This window comes from Pleurodeles waltl, chromosome 2_1 (assembly GCF_031143425.1).
Source record: "Pleurodeles waltl isolate 20211129_DDA chromosome 2_1, aPleWal1.hap1.20221129, whole genome shotgun sequence".
In the NCBI taxonomy this organism is placed as follows: domain Eukaryota; kingdom Metazoa; phylum Chordata; class Amphibia; order Caudata; family Salamandridae; genus Pleurodeles; species Pleurodeles waltl.
This window is the reverse complement of record NC_090438.1, coordinates 374,287,532-374,309,398: the sequence shown is the minus strand read 5'-3', so window position 1 is coordinate 374,309,398 and position 21,867 is coordinate 374,287,532. Positions and strand designations below refer to the sequence as shown.

Here is a 21,867-nt window from a genome sequence, read left to right as displayed (position 1 = left end):
GCTCCAGAAAGACAGATAGATAGTAAGATGTAGGCAAAAACCTAATGATTGGAATCTCCTCTGACACTAGAGCAAAAGGACGCATTTCTAGGCATCAGGTAATAAAGGAATGTTGTTCATCTGTTGGGCACTGCTAAACCGTAATGTGCATAAATAGACTAGGGAAGATTTGAGGACGTGATGCAAAATATGTAAGGAACGACTAATCTAAACATTCAGCTAAATGTACATTTTACAGATTTAGTTTTAACTCGTGAAAATGTCAGGATAACTGAAAAAACATGTCCCCAAAATTAAATACGTATGACTATTTACATCAATAGTTCATATGATACCGCAGGGACGACAATATATGTACAGGGGAGAAATGTAAGTTACAAATGTCGAACTCGCTTATTTTACAAAGAATGACACACGTCAACAGTTCACTTACTACTCTGGGAAAGTTTCGAAAAATATTCTGAGGTTCAATAACCCCCTCTCCTTTCCTCGCGGTCTTTTTTGATTGGACTGAACCAATGACCCTTGTAAATATGTTAGCCTTTGAATCTAAAAATAGTACTGGCTGTACCTTAGAGGATTTAACCTACCTAGTGGTTAACACTAATCCTTATTAAAAAAAAAATAAGTATAAAAAACTACGGTAAGAAAACCATAAACAATTCCATCCAAGGCATTCAACGCGTCATATTCTGGGATTTAATAGTAAACTTTAACATAGATAAACAACTTGTTGACAAGGCTCAGAACCATACATGTGATTAAAAAGGTTTTTTACAACTAATTTTAAAATTGCATATTTATAACTCTGTCCTATCTCAAATGGACGTCCCAAATTCTCACTTCTTCCTTTTGCTGCATCCCAATTGACACGAATCATACCGTCAGTTAGGACAGTATGGGCAAAATGAATTATTTAATACTCAACAATTTCAGACTCACTGTCATAAACGCCAAGTTTCCTTCTGCCGTGTAGCAGCCTATTTGCGTTGCATCTGATTGAACTCTCGGCGCTCTCACGTCACTTCTCATGGATAAGGAGGCATCCAGCCCAGGTTCCTAAAGGTCACGTACTCTCCCAGCCCCACACTTCTTAGTCCATTCCACAAGATGGCGGACGCAGCAGATTGCAATGTTAGTGTGTGCTCCCATCTGCCACCCGCCTCTCCACTTCGGGTTCCCTGCACTTTATGGTCACTTTTTTGGAAGAATAAAGCCAGTGGATGGCCCCGTGTGAAGTGGACGGCATATGGTGATGCTCCACAGTGACTGAGCTGAAGCAGAGATAAATTATGTGTGAATGACTTTGTAGAAGAGGACGCACTGGTATGGCATGAAAGAACCTCATGCATAAAAGTGAAGAAATGGGGCGTGTCCCAGGCCCAAGCCCGTGATCTCTCCCGCTAAATATTACCCCCTCCCTACGATGAATGCTCAACCTTCACTGATTGATTCCTGTTCATTAAAGAAAGCATTGAATTTTTTCCACTGAATCAGCCAAAGCAGATGCCACACAAGTTTAAAATACTAAAAGAAAGAACGAGGTTGCAAAAAAAAACCACACACTTCAGAACTGTAGGAAAAAGGCAGCTTTAGGTGCGCATCAATAAAGTGGAAGGATTTAAAGATTGCTTTAAAGGCGTGGTAGAAGCATTTCCGCTCCTATGTAATCTGCGTTTTTTTAATGCGGAGTGTTGGTTTTCAAACAAACGTAGGGAAAAAAGGATCCATCCCTCTTAAATTATCTTTCAGAATAATTGTTTACGTAGAAAGAGCTGTTGATTCACTAGTTATGAAAACAAGCTAACAGCTCTGTAGTGAAATGCATGGCTTGTCAGAAACTGTTAATCTTCCCACTCGCCCTTTGCACTATTGTTTTTGCCTTTATTTTATGCTTTAAATACGTTTGTATTTCAAAGTGCCTGCAGTGATTCCTATCAGCAATAATGTCTCCACAGTTCATTAGGGTATTGAAAGGGAAGACTCGTAGGAGCCAGATGTATTTGCCCTCTTTCTGTTATTTGAAGAACTATGGGCCATGTGTAGGAAATGAAGCAATTGCCATCTCCTAATATGCAATAGGTACAAGTTTTAAATAGCGATTCCTAGTGGGTCGCAAATCAACCTACCTCATGAATATTAATGAGGTAGATCACAGTTTGTGACCTATTAGGGAGTGTCACCATCACAGGGACGGTGGCCAACTGGGGTCAGTAAACCACCGTCTGTGATTGCTTTTTAATAAAGCAAACTGAGTTTTTGTAATGCAGTCTGTTTTCATAGGAAAACCAGACAATTTCAATAAATAAAATGAAATTATTAAATTTACTTTCTTAAGATTAGGCAGTGACCCGTGAGGCTACTGCTTGCTCTTGAAAGATATTTGTTTCAACATTCACAAAGGGATCCCTCCCCATTTGCAAATGGTGGCGGTAAAATATGTAAAAAACTATAATTCAGTCAGAAAATATACATATCAATGCAATTCTGAATTTTGAAGTGACATTGTTAACACACCCCTTCCAAATACTGAACTGTTGAACCAAATTGCAATTCAGTAACAAGTACTGAATCACAGTTTGGTATATGTACATTAGAAATTTCTTTTTTTGCAGTCAAAAACAGGCAGATTCTGCAAATCTGACACTACAAAAAAGTTTTGTTTAATGCCAATAAAAGTGAGCATCTGTGATGAAAAACTAAATTTTGCATGTATAATGTTCAGTCTTTGCCATTCCATTGCTTTGCATTTGGTGGCAGCATTCTGTTCTTTGTCTCAGCTGATTTTTTTGTTTTTACTGTTACTCTTTAGGCCATAAAAAGGTGAACATATGGCTTTTTTGGAGTAATAAAATTACATGTTTTGACTGAAAAGACTGACTGTTTTTTTTGTTTTTTTTCATAGCTATATTAGGTTTAATTACTATTTAGCATACCGTGGTTACTGTGTATTGGCCCAAGCATTTATAAGAGGTGGCCTCAATTTCTAGAATTGCTTAGCATTTTTCAAGAGTAGTCTCATAAACTAACAAGGTATACAGTAAAAGATCTTGTGTCAAGACAGAAGGCCTGACTACAACCTTGGTGGAGGGGATTACTCAGTCACAAATATAATGGATATCCCATGAGGTATTTACAAGTTCCATAGGCTAAAATGGAACTTGTAATACGGCAGGAGGGATATCCGTCACATTTGTGATGGAGTAATCCCCTCTGTCAAGGTCGTAATCAGGCCCAGAGTCATTTTCAAGAACTTGATAGGAAGTTATGTCTTTCTGAGACACCAGCATCATTAACCAATCAGTGGACTAAGGCAATAGCTGAAGAGAGACATCTACAGTTCAGTGGGGCGGGAATTCTGCACTAACTAGAGCAGCTCCCACCCTCCGGAACTTGCAGTTCCAGACCACATTTACACATGGGGGAACCACTGAGTTTCCAATGGCAGAGCAACAGCTGACTCAATCGGTGGAGGCCCTTGTTATGGTGACCTGTTCACCACAGAGGCACCAATAGTTTTTCTTTCCCTGAACTACCATTCGAGGCATGGTCATCCTTGGAAGGAAAATGTAACAAGCATTTGCAATGCAATAGGTCTTGAATTTTCTTGACTTGGAGCTATTGGCATTGAAAATTCTGTACTGGACTTTTCTTGCCACATAAATTGGTCAACCCTCACTCATAATTTGGTCTTTTTCCAGCCATGTTTTGGTGGTCACTGGTGGCTACTGACATCAGAGATCACAAGCCCTTGAGGAGAGATGAGAAGATGACTTCACTACGTCTGTAAATGTCTGAACAGAAATTGGAAAATAAGGCTGGAAAAGTAGTTTCTTTTTATTTTAACAGAATGAAAAGTCTTGCAAGCATTCTTGCCTTGCATTTCAATGAGCAGAGAAGTCTGAGAAGATTTATGGCCCCAATAAAAGAGATAAGCAATGCTCTGTGTGCCGTGTTGTGAGTGCTGGCAGGGAGGGGCCCTGGAGAGAGAGACTCCGGGTGCGATGCGAGGATAAGCAAGTTTCACATAATTGCTTCTAGGTTTAGTTACATTCTACCAGAAAGGGCATATTGTGCTTTCCTGAGCATTGAGCTAAACAAATGAGTGTTTCTTTTGGAAAATAAGCTTATTTTAGGAGCAAGAGGTTAATGAGGACAGCACTGGAATAAAGCCAAGATAAAGGTCAGCGACATGGGAGGAGATGAGAGGAACGGAATGTTGCAATAAAACGCAGGCAGCTACCAGCCTAAAACACCCACAGTACAAGGGGTGCACCAAAGAAATGACAAAAATAGTCCATCACAGCAACAGATAAAGGAACCAAAGCGGAACAATACAATAGTTGGTCACTGACCACTAGCGAGCAATCATTTTTTAAAGGACACTGCAACCAACAAATGAAATCGCTTTAAGCCATAAGAAGTATACTAAAAGTATACATGAGGTGAAACCTAAAAATGCCCCTGATGTGCAGTGAGAAAACTCCCTTTGCATTGGTAGCATTTTTATTGTGATTTAAAGCAATGGACCCTGGGTTTAGAGACAGAGGTGTCAGTGAACCACTTGTTTCCATGGTGCACTGTCTGTAGTGTAAACACTCTTGTGAAGCTTATGGGTGCTACTAGTGTTGCTGTTTCAATGTTCAAAGTTGCACATCCCTACTCTAATCCTGTACCCGTGGGTAGAACAGATCTTTATGAAACAGCCCCAGAAAGCTAGTTCTAGGGTAACAGAATAGTATTATGCTACCTACGGCATCTGGCACTTATATCAAGATTCAGAAAGGAGTTTGCACATCCTAGGTCAACTTAAGTGCAGAAATGAATGCCCTTTTGAGGGCAAATTCTCAAGCCTAAATTACAGTATCAGATTTGGTATACATTTACCATAACTCAATAATTACATTTCTGCATTAGTTGAAAAGTAATCCTCAAATGGGGAAGCAAAAGTTGTTGAATGCACAAATGCGCATATGTGAGGTCATAAGCAGTGCACCATGGCGACACAAGTTATACTTAGGCCAGTTACATATAACTGGTGAATTTTATTGTTATTTTTGTTTTTAAATCAGTGTTTATTTGTTATTAGAAGACCTACACATAACTCCATTTTAACCTTTGCTTTTTTCTGGGAATGTCTATTTTTTTTTCAAGTAAAGTAATATCTTATTACGATACGCCTGTGTCCAGCCTCCATCATGCATGCCCTATGGCCATGCACAACCAGGGCTGGGTCGCAGAGCCTGGTCACAGGCCAGGCCCTGCACCCAAACCCCCATAGGTAGTTACAACCCCGATGCTGAGCACAGTTTTTGAACATGCATGATGGGGGTTGGCGGCAAGGAGGGGGCCTAACCACTCAAGGGCAGTCACCCCCCTGCCATGCACATCCTTTGCCCATGGACCTCCATCCTATTGTTCCTGTTTTTTAAACAAACATTTTTTTAGTCCATATTCTCATAGGACTGCAACAAGCCAAGAAAATATAATAATATTGTTTTTTAATTATTTTCTCCCTGGAGCCCCCTCACAAGGACTGAGGGTCAGGGTCTCTCCCATCCACCGTTCTATCTGTATTTAATTTATTTTTGAGAATTCTGGGACCAAGTCCCGAGCCTGTAATGGCTGCCACATAATTTCTACTCTTGTTGCTGTCAGCCAATCACATCACTCACCTGCCGGAGTCCCACAGTTCCAGCGATCGGAACTCCTTATTTTCCAGCAGGATTCCAGCAAGAGCCCCACAGCACTACATACTGCTATTGCTTTCACCTTAATGTCTCAAAAACAGCTGAACAGATTTACACCAAATTACAAAAAGCAGACTTTCTGAGTAATGAACTACATGTCTGCTACATTTAAAGTCATTTTGTGCAGCTGTTTTTTTTCCATCGTCTAATTTTCCCTGTATAACTTGCACAGGAATAGTTTTAACATCCCCCTTCTTTCTCAGTCACTGCTTGACAGATCATCCTGAACGATAGATAAGGGAGAGGAACCTTTTTTTGGAAAGTTTTGTGAAGATTTGTGAAAAGACACCAAAGTTATAAGTAAAACAAAAACATTCTTCCTACGGAAACTCTGACTTCCACATAATTACATAGGGGGTTATTACAACTTTGGAGGAGGTGTTAATCCGTCCCAAAAGTGACGGTAAAGTGACGGATATACCACCAGCTGTATTACGAGTCCATTATATCCTATGGAACTCGTAATACGGCTGGTGGTATATCCGTCACTTTACCGTCACTTTTGGGACGGATTAACACCTCCTCCAAAGTTGTAATAACCCCCATAGTGTCAAACTCTACCGCAAAATTTATAATAATAATGTGTTTTATATTACCTACTGGTGGTTGTCAGTAGGTAGTTATAGTTAGGGCCCAGTTTCTATAGAAAAAGTTGTTTTCTGCTTGTCTATATCTTTGGCACCACTTAGCGAATTTTCACTACATTTTCCAAAAAACTTCAACAGTCACGTGAGTTGCTGTCTCAAATATTTCCAGGTGATCCATCAAGTGGGGGGTGAGATAGAGGGTGGGGGGAGAAATTTAGAGTTTTTCCAATGTTATTTCCTATTGTGAAACATTGAACAGCGATAGCGCAAAAACCACTGGACGGAATTACACCAAATTTGTCAGGAAGGTAGCAGAAAGAGCCCTTTTTGTTATTTGGTGTAAATTGGTTCAGCAGTTTTTGAGAAATTCAAGGAAATCCAAATTTGTATATGTAGGGATGCAAAGGATTCGCGACCCCTCCTGATCTCATGCAGAGATCTGATTGTCTGACAACACTTCAACAACAGAAGTGTTGTCAGCCATCCAGAAAAAAATATTAAAAAATACAACAGGGGTCAGAGAATGAACACCCTGACCCCTCTGCTCTGGGGGTGAGGTCCCAAAGGGAACGCCCAGGGCTAAAAAGCATTTATTTAAAAAAAAATTACGAGTGGAGTCACAGTGGATTAGCGACTTTGTTCGTAAAATAAAAATAAAAACGAAGTGTGGTCTCCCAAGCTTTGTTCGTCTAATGCCCACGGGTGAGGCAAGTCCCGGGGGCATTTTGAAAAAAAAAGCAGAGGGGGCCTCCTGGGCCTTTCTGATGCCCTGGGACCACCACATCCCCGGGGCTTATTTCTTCAGCCCACCCCACTGCCCTGGGGACCGTCACCTCCCCAGGGCTTTGTTTTGATATGCAAGGGGGGGAACGATCCGCCCCCTTCCACTTCCACTGACCACCACCTCCCTGAGGCGTTTATGTAATATAATGCGGGGGGCTGTTTCCCCCGCACTCTGGGGACCACCACAACAGGGGGTCAAATATTTAAAAAAGAGAAAAGGGGGTCCCTTTAGGACCCCTATTAGCCCTAGGGACCACCACCTCCAGGGCTACACTGAAATTTGAGTGGGGGGCTGCGCGCCCCCCCCCACAGAATCCAGAGACCACCACCCCACCCAGCACAAATATTTTAAATAAAAGAAGCCTCGGCGACCACCACCTCCAGTGGCTTCTATATAGAAATAGGTGAGGGGATCCTTGGCCCCACTCCTCTGGGCAAACAGAAAAGAATTAAAAGGGGGTCTGTTTCGGACCCCTTTTAGCCCTGGGGACCACCACCCCCGGGGCTATCTTCATGCTGGAGTGAGGCCACACAGCCCCCCTCTTGGAGCCACAGATGGCCTTGGCGATCGCCACCCCAAGGGCTGGCTCCTGCTATGTCCCAGGGGTGCTTACCCACAGGACATAGCTGTTTGCTGTGGCTTGGCTGTCAAAGCAGCGTTGTGCTTGCTGAAGCAATGGCACTGCAGAGGAAGCCTTAAGACTTCCCCTGCAGTGTCAGGTAGCCTAGGTAGTCAGGTAGTAAGGGCATTTTATTAAAAATAAAAATAAAAAATGTAAATAAATAAAAAAATATGTAGGGACTGCGGTCCCAGAAAGCCCATAAAGGGCTTAAAAAAAAGTAAAAACAAAACACAATCCCAATAGCTTAGTGTGAAGGTCACACACCTGAGCTTTGGTGGTTCAAGTCAGGCTGGACTAATTTCTTCTTTTTTCTTTTTAATAATTTTTTATTTTATTTAAAATGATGAATACATTTTTTATTTTAAATTGAACACAAATATTTCATTCTAACTATGTGAGATATTAAAGCCTAAAAATGCTCTGTCTCTTTCCCTCTCACTTTCTTTCTCTCTTTCTCTCCTTCAGTCAATTTCTCCCACTCAGACACTTATGCACCCACTCACACTCACTCAGACACTCACACACCACTCACAGACCTACTCACACCCTCATGCACCCACTCACAGATCCGCACACATACTGCGAACCCACTAAAATACTTATTGTCGTACTCTCACACCCAGACAATCTGACAGCCACTGTCACCCCCAAATACAACCTCTCATATCTATTCTCACACCTAGAGGTGCTGTGGCCAACTCCAGCCACGCACAGCTAAAGGCCCATGTACAGCATGGGGTTGAGTGGTTAGGGGGAGTTGGCTGCTGGGTCTGGCTGCAGGCCAGGTCTTGCAGGCAACCTCCCCTGCCACAGGTGAAGGCTGTACATTGTGCAAGTTTGGGTGCTAATAGGGGGGTGGCCGTGCGTGCCGGTGGTTGGATTAACATATAGTAATGAAGATTACTATACGTTAAAAATCCATAGAAATTCACTGAAAAAAACGAAGGTTACAGGGAAGTTATAGTTAGAAAATAGTTTTTTTTTTAAAACCATAGAAATTCACTGAAAAAAACAAAGGTTAGAGGGATGTTATAGTTAGGCTCACATTTACAGTAATACAAAACCATAGAATTTCAGCAGTTAGAGTTAGAGTTACCTCAAGTAACTATACTAAGTTAACTATAACTCGCACCCTCACCATATATATGTATATAAATCTACAAATATATATATATATATATATATATATACATTCACAGAAAAAAACAAAGGTTACAAGGACATTATAGATAGGTTGACGCTTTACCCATACAAAACAACAGAAATTGAGAAGGTATTGTTATACTTATAGTTATACTTATGTTAACAAACTATTACTCGTTGCCTAAAGTTACTTTCCGGCATGAGTTATAGTTTCTTCAGATAAATATAACTATAAGTATAACTGCTTAATTTCTGTGATTTTGTAAGGGTAAAACATCAACCTAACTATAATGCCACAGTAACCTTTGTTTTTTTCAGTGAATTTCCAGGATTTTTTTTTAAAGCACAGGTTAATATTTGTGTCAGGTTGCCGCAAGCCAATCAGGGCCTTGCTTTTCCACAGGATCCAAGGAAGATCTGAGGAGGATCTGAATAGCATCCTCGAATATGCAGATTGGCCAAAAAAATGTGTCCTTTGGGGCCAAGATATCTGTATCCTGACCCTTCATATGTTTTTACAATGTTTTTTCTCACCACTCAGGCTATGCGAGAAACAAAATGCCAGCCACAACTTTTCTGTCAAGTAGGAGCCAGCAAATCAGAACCTTGCTTTTCCTCCGAATCCGTGGAGGATCCGAGGAGGATCCATGTCTATATATATATATATATATATATATATATATATATATATATATATATATATATATATACAAATGTGTTTTTTATTTATTAACTAGAAAACTATTAAACAGATTTACACCAAATAACAAAAATACCTCTTTCTGGACCAAGAGCTACCTTGCTACCAATTTTGGTGTAATTCCATCCAGTGTTTATGGCGCTATCGCTGTTCCAAATCCCTATGGAAAAATGAATGGGGAACACATGTTTTGGGTGCCCCCCTTTGGTCCCCACTTGATGGATCACCGTGAAACTTTCCAGACAGCAGCTGAAGTGACCACCATTGTTTTTTGGAAAATTTAGTAAAGATTAATCAAACAGCGCCAAAGTTATTAGCAAAACAATAAATGCTTTTTCAATAGAAACTAGGTCCTAACTATAACTACCTACTGGTGACCGCCACTGGGTTATTTATATTTATATATTCTCTCTTCTTTTTTGCATACATATATATATATATATATAAATGAACATATATACATACATGTGTGTGTGTGATTTCTACTACAAGCTTACTGTTCTGTAGCGAGGTGGACTGCAGAACATCAGCAATCAAATGAATTTAATAGTTTAAAGAAGCAGTTTTGAAAATAGTGATTCAGTCAAGAAACGAAAAATCTGTCATATAGAGGAGATGAAAAGATACAGTCAGTAGGGATGATGAATGAGAACCTCCATTGTTAGCTGTTTCAAAGCTGTTTTTCATTAATGTATACCATTTAAACTTTGACAACTCTCTTGATTTCCCCTGTACTGTACTTGTTTCCATCTGGCTCATGTATGTGTAATTGTTAAAAAAGGGAATTCTCCAGAGACAAGATTCCCACTTCACCTGGTTTGCTTATTTCTCATTCATGTGTTCTGCACCTGTTTTTCAGTTTTTTTTGCTACAAACAACCTAATTCTTTATGGCAATGATTAATTGAGAATGCATACTCATTAATCGTTTGCTAATGTAATTATTATAGCTGGAAAAATATAAGTGCTTACCTACTTAAGTTTCTAAGGCACACTCAGAAGTTGTGTTATTTTTTTTTTAGGTTACTGCAAAGTATTTCTTGGCTTTTGCAATTGATCGGGTTCTATTATGATTTTGAAAGATACACTGATTTTCTGAATGATTTGGTGAAGATTGTTTCAGATTTCATCATACCTCCTCCGGGACAACAGCATTATGGACACTTTTCAAAGAAGTCCTAACCAACAGGGATTTACAAGCAATGCGCCCTAGCTGCGTACTCTATGCTGCTTTTACTCCTGTAAGTACATTTCAGCTACCTTAATACTTTATGTTCCATATTGAGAAGCATCACATTGTATATGTGTTTTAAAATGCCTATTGTCTTTTTCGAGACCGAGAGCTAAACGACCACTATAGCAATCTATGTGCCTCTCTCTCTTCTTCGCATCATCATTCATCGCACTATCATCCTCCTCATCATCAACATAGTCGCTATCTGTGGTTGTAGCTGTTACTTGCGTTATATTGTTTCTACTTATCATTAGTAAATGTATTATTAATAATATAGTATTATTAGTATTACTCTTAGTATTATTATTATTACTGTTATTACTAATATTGTTAGTAGTATCATGAAGTAATGATAATAGCAAAAAAAGACCAGAATGTCTGGATTAAAATAAAGTCAACACCTGGAGTAAGTTCCTGGTTACATTTGCCAAATTTTGATTTCAAAGTAGGCAAAGTGCTTCATGAAGGAAAGTGCTTTTTTTTTACACTATAGTGTAAAAGATTAAAATTATATTATGTCACATTAAATGACGTCATAATATGTCATATTGTCATGTGTTCTTATCTTATCATGTGATGTAACATTATTTGATATGTGACATTTTCACTTTAGATATACTTCATATGATTTTAACACACCTTTAGCGCCGTGGTGCCTGCAGTTACCAAACTTCTTATATGTGCTATGCACTTAGCACGCAGACAGCCCTACACATCATGCTTCTAACACAGTCAAATATTTCTTCAGTAGCTAAACAGTTCTACCTTATAGCAGCGCTGGCATTTTATGGTGTGCACAGCTATAAATCATTTTTAAACTATGATGATATTTCGAAAGCCAGATGTGAGCACATATGTTTGCCACAGTTGTATAAACTGCTTACTTGTCACACTTCATAAAGGTTGAGCCATATATTTCAAGAGCATGTTTTGAGTAGTTTTTGCTGTAGCAGGGAGATGAATGCAGAGGTCTAACGTGATGAAGACATGTGAGACTTTCATAGGATTTTTTTACCTGATTAATGAGAGCAACGCTGACTGTGTTAAGCGTTTAAACTGCACGAAGGGGAAGCATTTGCATAGGCTAAGATGATTTTTTTTTTTTTCTGAAAAACGTGGATACTGTGTTGATCTGAATTAGCTGACATGTCCTAAATACCTGGTAGATGAAAAACATGTTTAAGGAATTTAGAGCTTCATGTATGAAGCTTTTTTGAGGTGGCAAACATCCCAATTATATTGTTCTGTTTGCAAAATCCCAAAAACATTTTCAAATGTACAAAACCCATATTGTGATTCAAAAACCTGTTACCGAATTGCAATGTGAGTTTGCAATTTGATATTTGGAAAGGGAGTGTTTACATCGTCCCTTTCAAATACCGATTCACAGTATTATGTATTAATATTTTACAGACAAATTCCAGTCACAAATCATTATTATTTTACCAACCCCTTGAAGGAAGTGGTAACACATTTGCAAATGGGAATTGAAAGTGTAAAAAAAATGTTTTTTTAAGAGCAGGCAGTGGTCCCAAGGATGCTACTCTTAAAAAACAAAATGTAAGAGTTTCCTTTCTGTGTTTTCTAAACGCATCACATTTTCCTTTAAGGATACTGGGTTGCATTTTTAAAACATTGATTGCTTTATTAAAAAGTAATCACATACATGGTGGTCTGCTGGCCCCAGCAGGCCACCATCACTGTGATTGCTGTGATTCCTAATGGATCACAGATTGAGACCTACCTCATTAATATTCACAAGGTAGGTCAATTTGCAACCCCAGTAGGAATGGCTATTTAAAAAATAAATCTTTAGTATTTTATGAATTGCAATTTCCGAATTAGAATTCAATAAGAATCGCAATTTAGAAATAGCAATTTCCTAATGCTTGTACATCTGCCCCTCAATAATTCTGACTATATTGCCTTCATTTTACTTAAGGATTAACAAAGAGGCCCACATGGCTAATCAAAGGGAAGAACCTGCTGATCTAAAATGTGAAAAATCCGATTCTTACAACACTCGACTTAATTTACATTTTGACTCCAAATGATGTTGTCATGTGCCGGCTTCACTTCACAGCAGGGGCTTTAGCTACAGTTAATGCTTGTGTCTCACACTCCACAACTCAAGCGAGATTTAAAGAGCTTCAGACCCACACTTCCACACATGTATAAGTCTACAAACATTGACACAGATGGTCTCAAAGAACAGAAAAGGTGAATCATAAAGATGCTCATTTGGCTAAAACAAGTTTGCAGCAATAAACGTGAAGGAGGCATAGCAGCCAGATTTCCAGTTTTACTGTTGGGCTTTTCAGCAGATGAATATAAAAATACTGTTAATGGGAGGCTCTCAGCAGATTTCTCCCTACTTCAAGTTTTGACATAAAGTCTGCCTAACAGAGGTTAATATTTTCTATTTAAGTTTCTCCAACCTACGTTTCTCCAAAAAGATTAGATTGAAGACCCTGAGTGCTGCTTGCAAGCTTTTGGTCCAGATTAGGCAGCTGCTAGGGATATCTTATTACAGTGACTTTACCCTGATGTGGAAATCACATGGAACACCGGAATGTCTGCAGGATAATCTAGCAAGACCTTTAACAGAAGACAGATTATCATGGATGGTAGTCTGGCATCATGGGAAACTCTAACACGGATTACAGACAATAGGTGATCCAAATGTGTTTAAGTACTATAATTTGGGTACACAGGTTTGGTAAAGATGGAGAAGGAAACATGGAATGGGAGAAAAAACTACAAGGGTGTTCCCCCCAGAAAAGAGAGTTGGCGAAATGGTACTGGATGCTGGTGCAAGCCTTTGGTAGAGTCTTTACCTTACCAGGCAAGATTTGAAGAGGGGATCTGACAACGCTGGAGAAGGTATCTATGTCTGCTCTCTGGGTCTCAGTTAAATGAGTACCTCACAGGAAAAAAACAATCTACTTACAGTACACAGGGCTTATTGGACTCCAAAGAAGCTGTCAAGTTTAGGAGGTCAAGAGGTGAAGACCTGTCATCAGTACATGATGTTCACATATCTTTGCCCTGTCCCACTATCTAGCTCTTCTGGCGAGAAGTGGGCAAGTCTCTATCTGACATAATGGTTAAAGAAATCAAAGTGCACTGGTGATCTTTGGCATCTTAAAGGGTGATAGGTCCTCAATAAAATAACATAAGAAACATTAATCACTTTTATATTTTTTTTAATTTTGCTTGCACAAAAGGAGATGTGCATGAAATGGGTGTCACCTGTACTTCTGTTTTTTATGGATTGGGTAGCCTCGTCTGTTGCCAATTTTGTAAAAGGGCAAAGATGTGGAAGTCGTTGAAGAATTGGTGTAAGGGAAGGTCTAGTTAAAAATAAGTATTCATAGTGAAAGCGACTCTGTTATTCAATGATTATGACCTAAGAACCAAAAAGGGAGGAGCACCGGGGCCAGTACAAAACTCCTAAAGAATGTTGGATGAGGTATTTGACCAGGAGGAGACACAAAGGAAGAAGAGAAGCTCAAATTCTATGATGACTCCTTACTTAAGCTTCTATCATTTGTCACAAATGAGGACTTTTATTAAAAAAAGAGCAAATCAAAACATATCAGTCAGAGACAGTGAACTCACTATGGTGTCCATAACTGAACTAGGAATCCTGCATTTACTGTGAGCACACTGTCACCCATGAAGATCACCTTCAAGAGAAGATGACAAATAGTGCATGCAGCTAGGGGCTCTCACTCTCTTTGCGCACATTAAGGAACAGCAAGGAGTCCTGCTTTCAGAATGCTCAATTTTTGACCCAGAAATCTACCTCATGCTGCAGATTCAGAAACGTAGGTTGTTCCTTTGGAGAACTGGACCTCCATGAGACTGCTGAGACTGCTGTGAGATGACTGCCAAGGCACTAACTGCGCTTGAGAAAGCCAGACATCCCAGATCTCTTGCATTCATCCTGTGCTACTGGATATCCTGCCATGCAAACTGGCCTACATCCAGTGCTATCACCCAAAGATTGTTAAACTGTTCTGATTGCCTATTTTTTCAAAATTAGAGTGCAGGCGAACCACTTTACCTTCTCACTAATGGGGTTAGACCAGTCACACTGGAATGGATCCTCAGAGCCTGAAAACTACCAAACCGTTGGATGTTTCGAAAAAAAAAAACGAGTTAGAGGGTCGCCGCCTTTAAGAGTGCTATGCTACAAATGTCCCTTCTGTTGCTAGGAGCCCAAACTCCATCATTACCCTCCCATATTGTGGGTGCAAGTCGATCTTTTTTTTCCATCTCTACCCTCAAACACCCTGACTATCATCTTTCATTAGGCTGGGGCAGGCACGGGCAGTTATGCAATCACCAACACCTGCTTTGCGGTATTTCTCTTACTCTGCCACTGCCGAGGCTTCAGGAACTACCACCTTGCTCAGCTGCACACAACATCTTCTCCGTTTCCAAGGTCCCTAACTTGGCTACGGTGATGCAATGGTAGGACTAAATTCATTAGCCCCTGCTGTGACACCGTGTAGAGGTACTGATTATGTCTGTGCACTAACCACTACTCTCCTAAGGATAGTCAAAACAGAAGTGTTTGGTTATATTTCGTGATTACAATGGGTTTAATGGTTCATATGCTTGGAGCTAAGGGTTGAATTAGAATTTAGTGATAACTGAAAATCTTTAATTTTGTTTATGTTGTTCATAATAGTTGAATTGAAATCATTGCAGGATTGTTTGGTGCAGATGGTGAACTCCAGTCACTTGTACAACCCCGGTTCTGAGCCCAACATAGAAGTACTCTCTCCTCATAAAAAGCTAACACTAGGATGGCAAGCCCTGTAAAGCCCCCCAGATGCAATTAAAAGCACCTCTGCCTCTTCCTACATTTTGACTCAGGCCATGTCCATGACATGCTATCCTTGTTTCACCCAGTGAGGTTGGGCAGTAAAAACCATTTCTTCTCTTCTTTTAATTCCAGTGCCTAACCCATGCAACAGATATGTAAACAGAACGATTGTTATTCACTCCTTTTCCATCCAGTGCTCAAACCATGCAACAGGTATGCAACACGAGAGCCATTGCTATTCACTCCTTTTCACTCCAGCACCTAACCCAAGCAACAAATATGTAAAGTAAAAACAACGTGTGCATGTCACCAAATGTGTTCTAGAATTCTCAGCCAAGATAGAGCGTATGCAAAAAGCCTTAACTGAATTAGAAAGCAATGTACTAAAAATGCCCTAGCAGATAATCTATCCTATAGAAGGATACAGAGAGCAAGAAACTGCTGGCTTTTAACAAGGCACAGACTAAAAAATTGCAAAATGCTGATTAGCATTGGAAAATGTTTTCTGTGGTTCAATACAAAATGCAGTAAAAACATGGAGAATAAACTCCAAGTATACTGAGATTTTTCACTGTACACAGAGATTGTAATGGTTAAGAAACCTATGAGAAGCAAATCTGTGACAGATTCCGGAGGAGTAGTGCTGTAAAAGGAAATAACCTCCATAAAAAGGATGGGTTCATGAAATTATGCAAAATCTTATATATTGAATCACAAAACGGATACTACACATCATTCAGAGACCAGATGCAAGAATGATCCCAACCAAAAGGTATTCGTTAGTCATCATGTAATACCACATTATGGTAACCCAGATTGTTTCAATGGCACAACTGGCCTTATTTGGTGTTTGGCAGACTGGATGCTCCATCAATATGTGATCGATATCCCGTCTGCCATATTGCAAATGCTATTATATTGACAATAATACATTTGTAACAAATGGAACATCCACCACGTTTTTGATGGTGCATCCCAGTGGGGTATCCCATCGGCCAAACTCTAAATAAGTCCACCAGCCACTGAAACATATGGCATTTGATCTTGTGCTCGACCAGGGTATCTAGTTATCAAAAGAGTGATTAAAATGTCAGAGAAAATTTAGGCTAGTTTTTAATTTTAATCACGTTTACAGAACAATATATATTTATTAGGTGAATCAACAAGTCTCCAATGCAGACCAGTTTGGGGAGTGACACTTCTGATTTTTCCATATTAAATAAATGTAATACTTTTGCATGCACTTTTAATGTAAATATTGATAAATGTGAAAAAGCTATGTGGACATATGTTGGAGTTTTTAGAAGATATACAAACAAATCATTATAGGGGTCGGTAAAATACACCACCCAACTACACTAAGTGGAAATGGCAGGATCTGGGTCTTTCTTAGGTAAGGGATCATGGCATCATGTGTCAGCAACCTGCGTCTGTCCCCAGTCTGTGATACACTTGCATTGAAGGGTCTTACCTTTCTCCTTCGGTATCTTTTTTAAACTGGTTCCAGTGTCTTGATCAGTGAGTTCGCCATCTCTGATGTTAGGCAGCATAGCTATGAATAAGAGATCGCAGCTAAATGGCATAGCTGGTAAAATAACGCACAAAAACAGAGCATGAAGGTGAAATATTTCAAAACGTGTCAGGAATATTTCTTCACTGACAATATTCTGGCATGCTCATATGATTACACAATATGTGAAAAAGGTACCTTATTGAGTTCATGCAAACTAACAAACAGGCTCTTTGGTTACAAAAGTTGCACAAGTACCTCTTATTGTTATTTTATAATCTAATTATAACTATTTCAGAAGAAGTGGTTTGACAAGGGTATTGCATTTTAATATCTGTATGTGTCCTGATAAATATGGATGACATTAATTCCAGAAAAAAAAACTATTCAGAAAGACACATTTATGTTTTTATTAACAATTTTTTTCTCCAATTAAACAATGCGGACCAATTCAAAAAGCTATTTTTGAGTGTAAGTCTGAGTTATAAGCGCAAATGGCTCAAATTACAACTGCAAGGACTTCTCAAAAGATGATGTTGCGTTTGTAATTCCTTTTACTCACGCACATTATGACATGACTAAATCTGAATCACATTGCAAAGAGGTGTTTCAGGGTGTGGTTTGTCTGGAATGCTTGTTAATATCCACAAACCATGTTTTTGGGGTATTCCTCTCCGACCCCTTTTAAGTCTAGAACTGCTAGGAGATTAATAGCTATAATGGTCGCAAATAGCAGATGCAAAATGCACACTGACGTTTAGCGACCGGCCTGTCATTTTGCAATGCAACATGTCCCAAAAGGTTGCATTACAAAATGCCCATTTGTAGTGGTCAGAGAATGACCTGCCTAATGAATATCAATTAGGTAGGCCAATATTAGGAATTAGCTTCCAGAGCAGGAATGGCAGCCTACAGGGGACTATAGATCTTTGTGTACTGTTTTAAGCAGACCTTCCTTCTTAAAACAGGTGCTGTTTTTTAAAATAAGAGTTTCCTATTTGGGCAGACAACTGTGGTCCCGATCACCAGTTCCTAATGTCCCCTCGGGCTGTGCAGCACAATTCCCATTTACAAATGAGTAACAACCTCCTTTGAGGTGAGGGTAACTTTTCAATAGTTAGCAAACACCCAATTGAGATTACGCACTATTGACATATTTCATTACAAATCTCAAACAGGAAAGTGCAAACCTTTTACTCTCTCGGAATGAGTCGTGAAACCCCTTTTACAATCTAGGAAGGCTTTTCCGAATCACAAAAAGGCGTTAAATACAATATAGAAGTTACAACCACTGTGAGTTTTAAAATCGTAGGGTTTGCGATCGTAAAATGGTTTTGCACATGCGGTCCTTCCTCTGGTAAAGAGTACTGTGTTATGCATGCCAGTATCCTAAAAGCTGAACAATTATTTGCTTGAAAAGGAACTATAATGAAAACAATGGTTATTGAACCCATTTGAAGTCAACGAAGAAGAAACTAATGGAGAGAGGTTGAGCAAAAAGGGTCCCCAATAAATCTTTCAAAAGAGCCTGTCGCATCAATGCAGACCTCTTACTAATAACCACAAGAAAACAAAAGAAAGGCAACAGATTTGTATCTGCAACAAAAGTTTCACAATTAAGCAATCAGTTAACGAAAGTCATTAAAAACAAAGCCTCAATAGGTAAGAATGTGTTAAAGTAATTTCCAGACATAAAGTAATGAATGCACAGACATAGTGCTCGTCATCCCTGAGAGACAATATCCCATGCAGTAGCTGTGTGCTATGTGCTCCCATTAAGAAGCAAATACCCTGAACTCGACACTCACATTATAGCAACGTTGCCATGAACTGATAAACTTAGACATGAGAATGAGGAAAGTAAGCACCAAGATTAAGCAAGATTGATCAAAATGCAAAAGATTGATGAACACTCCAGTGAAATGCCCGCTTGTGTGAATATTTCTGTGGTTTATTCAGAGGTTGTAAACCCCCATCAAGCAGAGGTGAGGAGGAATGAACCCTATTGTTATGCACGAACCAGTGAGTTTTATTTCTAATAGCATAAACAACTAGCTAAGTGTGTTCTATAGTTGGTGTTACAGGTAATTCACTGTTTCACCATACGCAAGTATAGTCCATGCGTGGTTGAGAGGGCCCGAAAATCAGAGCTGCTGTCTGTCACTTTCTCCTTCTCCACTCCCCATCCCCTATTTTCCTGTCCTCTAATAAATAAGATAATGTTTAATATAGTATAACTCTTTGATACACGCATTACATTTAATATGAATACACAAAAGTAAAACATTGTAGTGACCTTTTTTACATGAGAAGAGCTATGCAGCAACACAGAATCGTATCCAGAATAACTCGAGATATGAGTACTTGTACAGATAGATGGCTTCTACATCTGCTGCTTTTTCCGTCCAGGGGGACCTTTAATGCTTGCCAGCTTCTTGGAAGTCAAAAAGCACAGGAGGCAGGGATGCTGCAAAACCCCCATATCCGACCAGATAGAACAAAGAAGGGCTCCCATCCAAATTATCCAAACATGCATAAGCAGTTTACTTAAATTAATTGTAAAACTGATCAGTCATCCCTGTTCCTACCCCTAGGTGGAGAGATCACAAAATTCAACATTTAACACCTACATCAACTGATATAGAGATAGCTAAAAGATTAGAAAAGATGCTAGAAATAATAGAACAATTCATGTAAGTTTGACATTTTCATCTTCTATTTTATACATTGAAAGTTGGATTAGAGACTTTATTTATACTCTTCCAGTCTGTTGCTCATATTGCTCTTAAATGCCATCTCATAAGTACCATGGTATATTACCATACATAGGGCCTGATTCAGTGATTGCTCCTCCATTATGGTGGAGGAGTGTCACCCCACTGCTGGAACCAGGAGATTAATATATGTAAAATAAAATGCTAAAAAGCAATTAATAAAACTGCTTTATTCTTATTATATTTTACGTGAGGGAGCCGGAGTCGAGTCTTGAGGGCATGGCCATCCTTCGACAGCAGCAGGGGAAATGGTGGGCGCAGGGCACTGTAATGATGGCCAAACCGACAAGAGCAATTAGATATTTCTAGGTTTGTCAAACGGAGACTAGCATGCACAGGCTCCCACTCCCTGTTGGAGCGTAAAACCAACCCTCTCCATCCAATCCGGGGCTTGTCTCATGTCGGGTAATACCAGCAGGAGAGCAGTGTCTGGATTGGCACAGGGGAGTCTGATATCATGTGCATCAGGAACTGGAGTCAGAGAACACAGGGGTGGCAAGGCGGCATGAGGCAGGTAAGTTTTCTTTTCTGCACTGCCCCACCACTTTTCCCTGCTATCAGCCGCCACTGGCCTGATTTAGGATTTGGTGGATGGGTACCCGGTCACAAACATGACATCTATCCCGCCCATGTTATTACAAGTTCCAAAGGACTTAATGGATTTGTAATAAGGTGAACAGGATATCTGACATTTTTCTCTAAGAGTAGCCCAGAGTTTGCTGACTACATATCACATTATTTGTACCATTTATTAGGCATAGGAATAGACATAGGATGTGTATTTCCAATCGTCTATGGTATGACCAGCATCTGCCCCTTAGATCAATTTTTTCCCCTTTTTTTAGCCCTTCAGGTTCCCTCAGAAGTCTCACACAGCAGATGCAGTCATTCTTCTGTTTTTCAACAGGTCCAGAGAGTGTTCAAAGGATGGTGCCTTAGAGTGTCACCTATACACATGGCACCAGGTAATGAGTGGAACTGACACTTTGCTGTTCCCTAACCACTGAGGCATAGGTTCCCAGGGGCAACCACTTTATGCAACAGGTTCTGTTCACCCTACTGGAAGAAAATCCCACAGTGCACCTTCTTTCCAAAATCCAAACTTGGGAAACCCTTCTCCCCTTGTGCCAAGAGTGTGTGCCCACCCAGAGATTTGGCCCGGGTAACGAGCAGTTCCCTCTTCTGGGGTCACACAAAACAGGTTCTGTGGGAAGCTTTCCTCCCACTGGGTTTGGTGCTAGCTTATCTATGGGGACATAGGCTGGGCCTTTCAATGCATCTCTCAGGATATTGTCCCTGCCCTGGGAGAAGTTTTCACATCTCATTATGGTCAAGCAGTTGACAGCTGCTGGTGAGCGTAAGGCAAGGAAAAGTTAATTTTCTAAAAATGTATTTTCCTAAATATTTATTTATTTATAACATTCAGCTTCACCAGTGAATTTGGTTTTTAATAAATATTAAAAAGAGTCACTGAACTATTTTTCCAACTGGTCCCAAACCCGTGGTTCAGAATCAATCTTTTAACCTGTATTCTAGTTTTCTTACGGTTGAGCCAGAGCCTTCCACAGTGAAGATAGCTTTTGGGGGCTTATCAATGCAGGGACATGGTGACATTAAATTTCCACATTTTTACATACAAAACACCTTATCTTGTTGGCTACAAAGCCTACATAGAGGTGGCTTATTAAAACTTTAAACAAAGTTTTTTTTTTGACAAGTGAGACTGTAGGTTTAAACTGTGGTAATCAGGAAACGCTGGTCGGTTTGAAGCCATGCTTTCCTTGTCACACTAGTGTATGACACAATAAGTGCTGAAGTCACAGGGGCACTTAACTACCTCTGCCATTAGTGTATTTTCTGCCTCATATACTTTGGCCTTGTAAGAAATGTATATAAGTCAATCAGAGTTTAGCTGATTTTTACATGT

The 21,867-nt window shown here is 39.7% G+C and overlaps 1 protein-coding gene across 18 annotated transcripts in view; it reads right to left on the bottom strand.

Moving 5' to 3' along the window:
* DACH2 (dachshund family transcription factor 2) overlaps positions 1 to 21,867 on the bottom strand; it is a 732,802-nt gene that overhangs the window by 117,123 nt on the left and 593,812 nt on the right. For 6 of the 18 annotated variants that reach the window (XM_069212664.1, XM_069212678.1, XM_069212693.1 and 3 more), the window contains one exon: positions 17,128 to 17,241. The exons of 6 other annotated variants lie outside the window; for them this stretch is intronic. In XM_069212664.1, coding sequence (XP_069068765.1) covers positions 17,128 to 17,241 — 114 coding nt within the window. The remainder of the gene's footprint in view (positions 1 to 17,127; positions 17,242 to 21,867) is intronic. 6 more of the 18 variants (XM_069212666.1, XM_069212687.1, XM_069212673.1 and 3 more) reach the window with 1 other exon arrangement.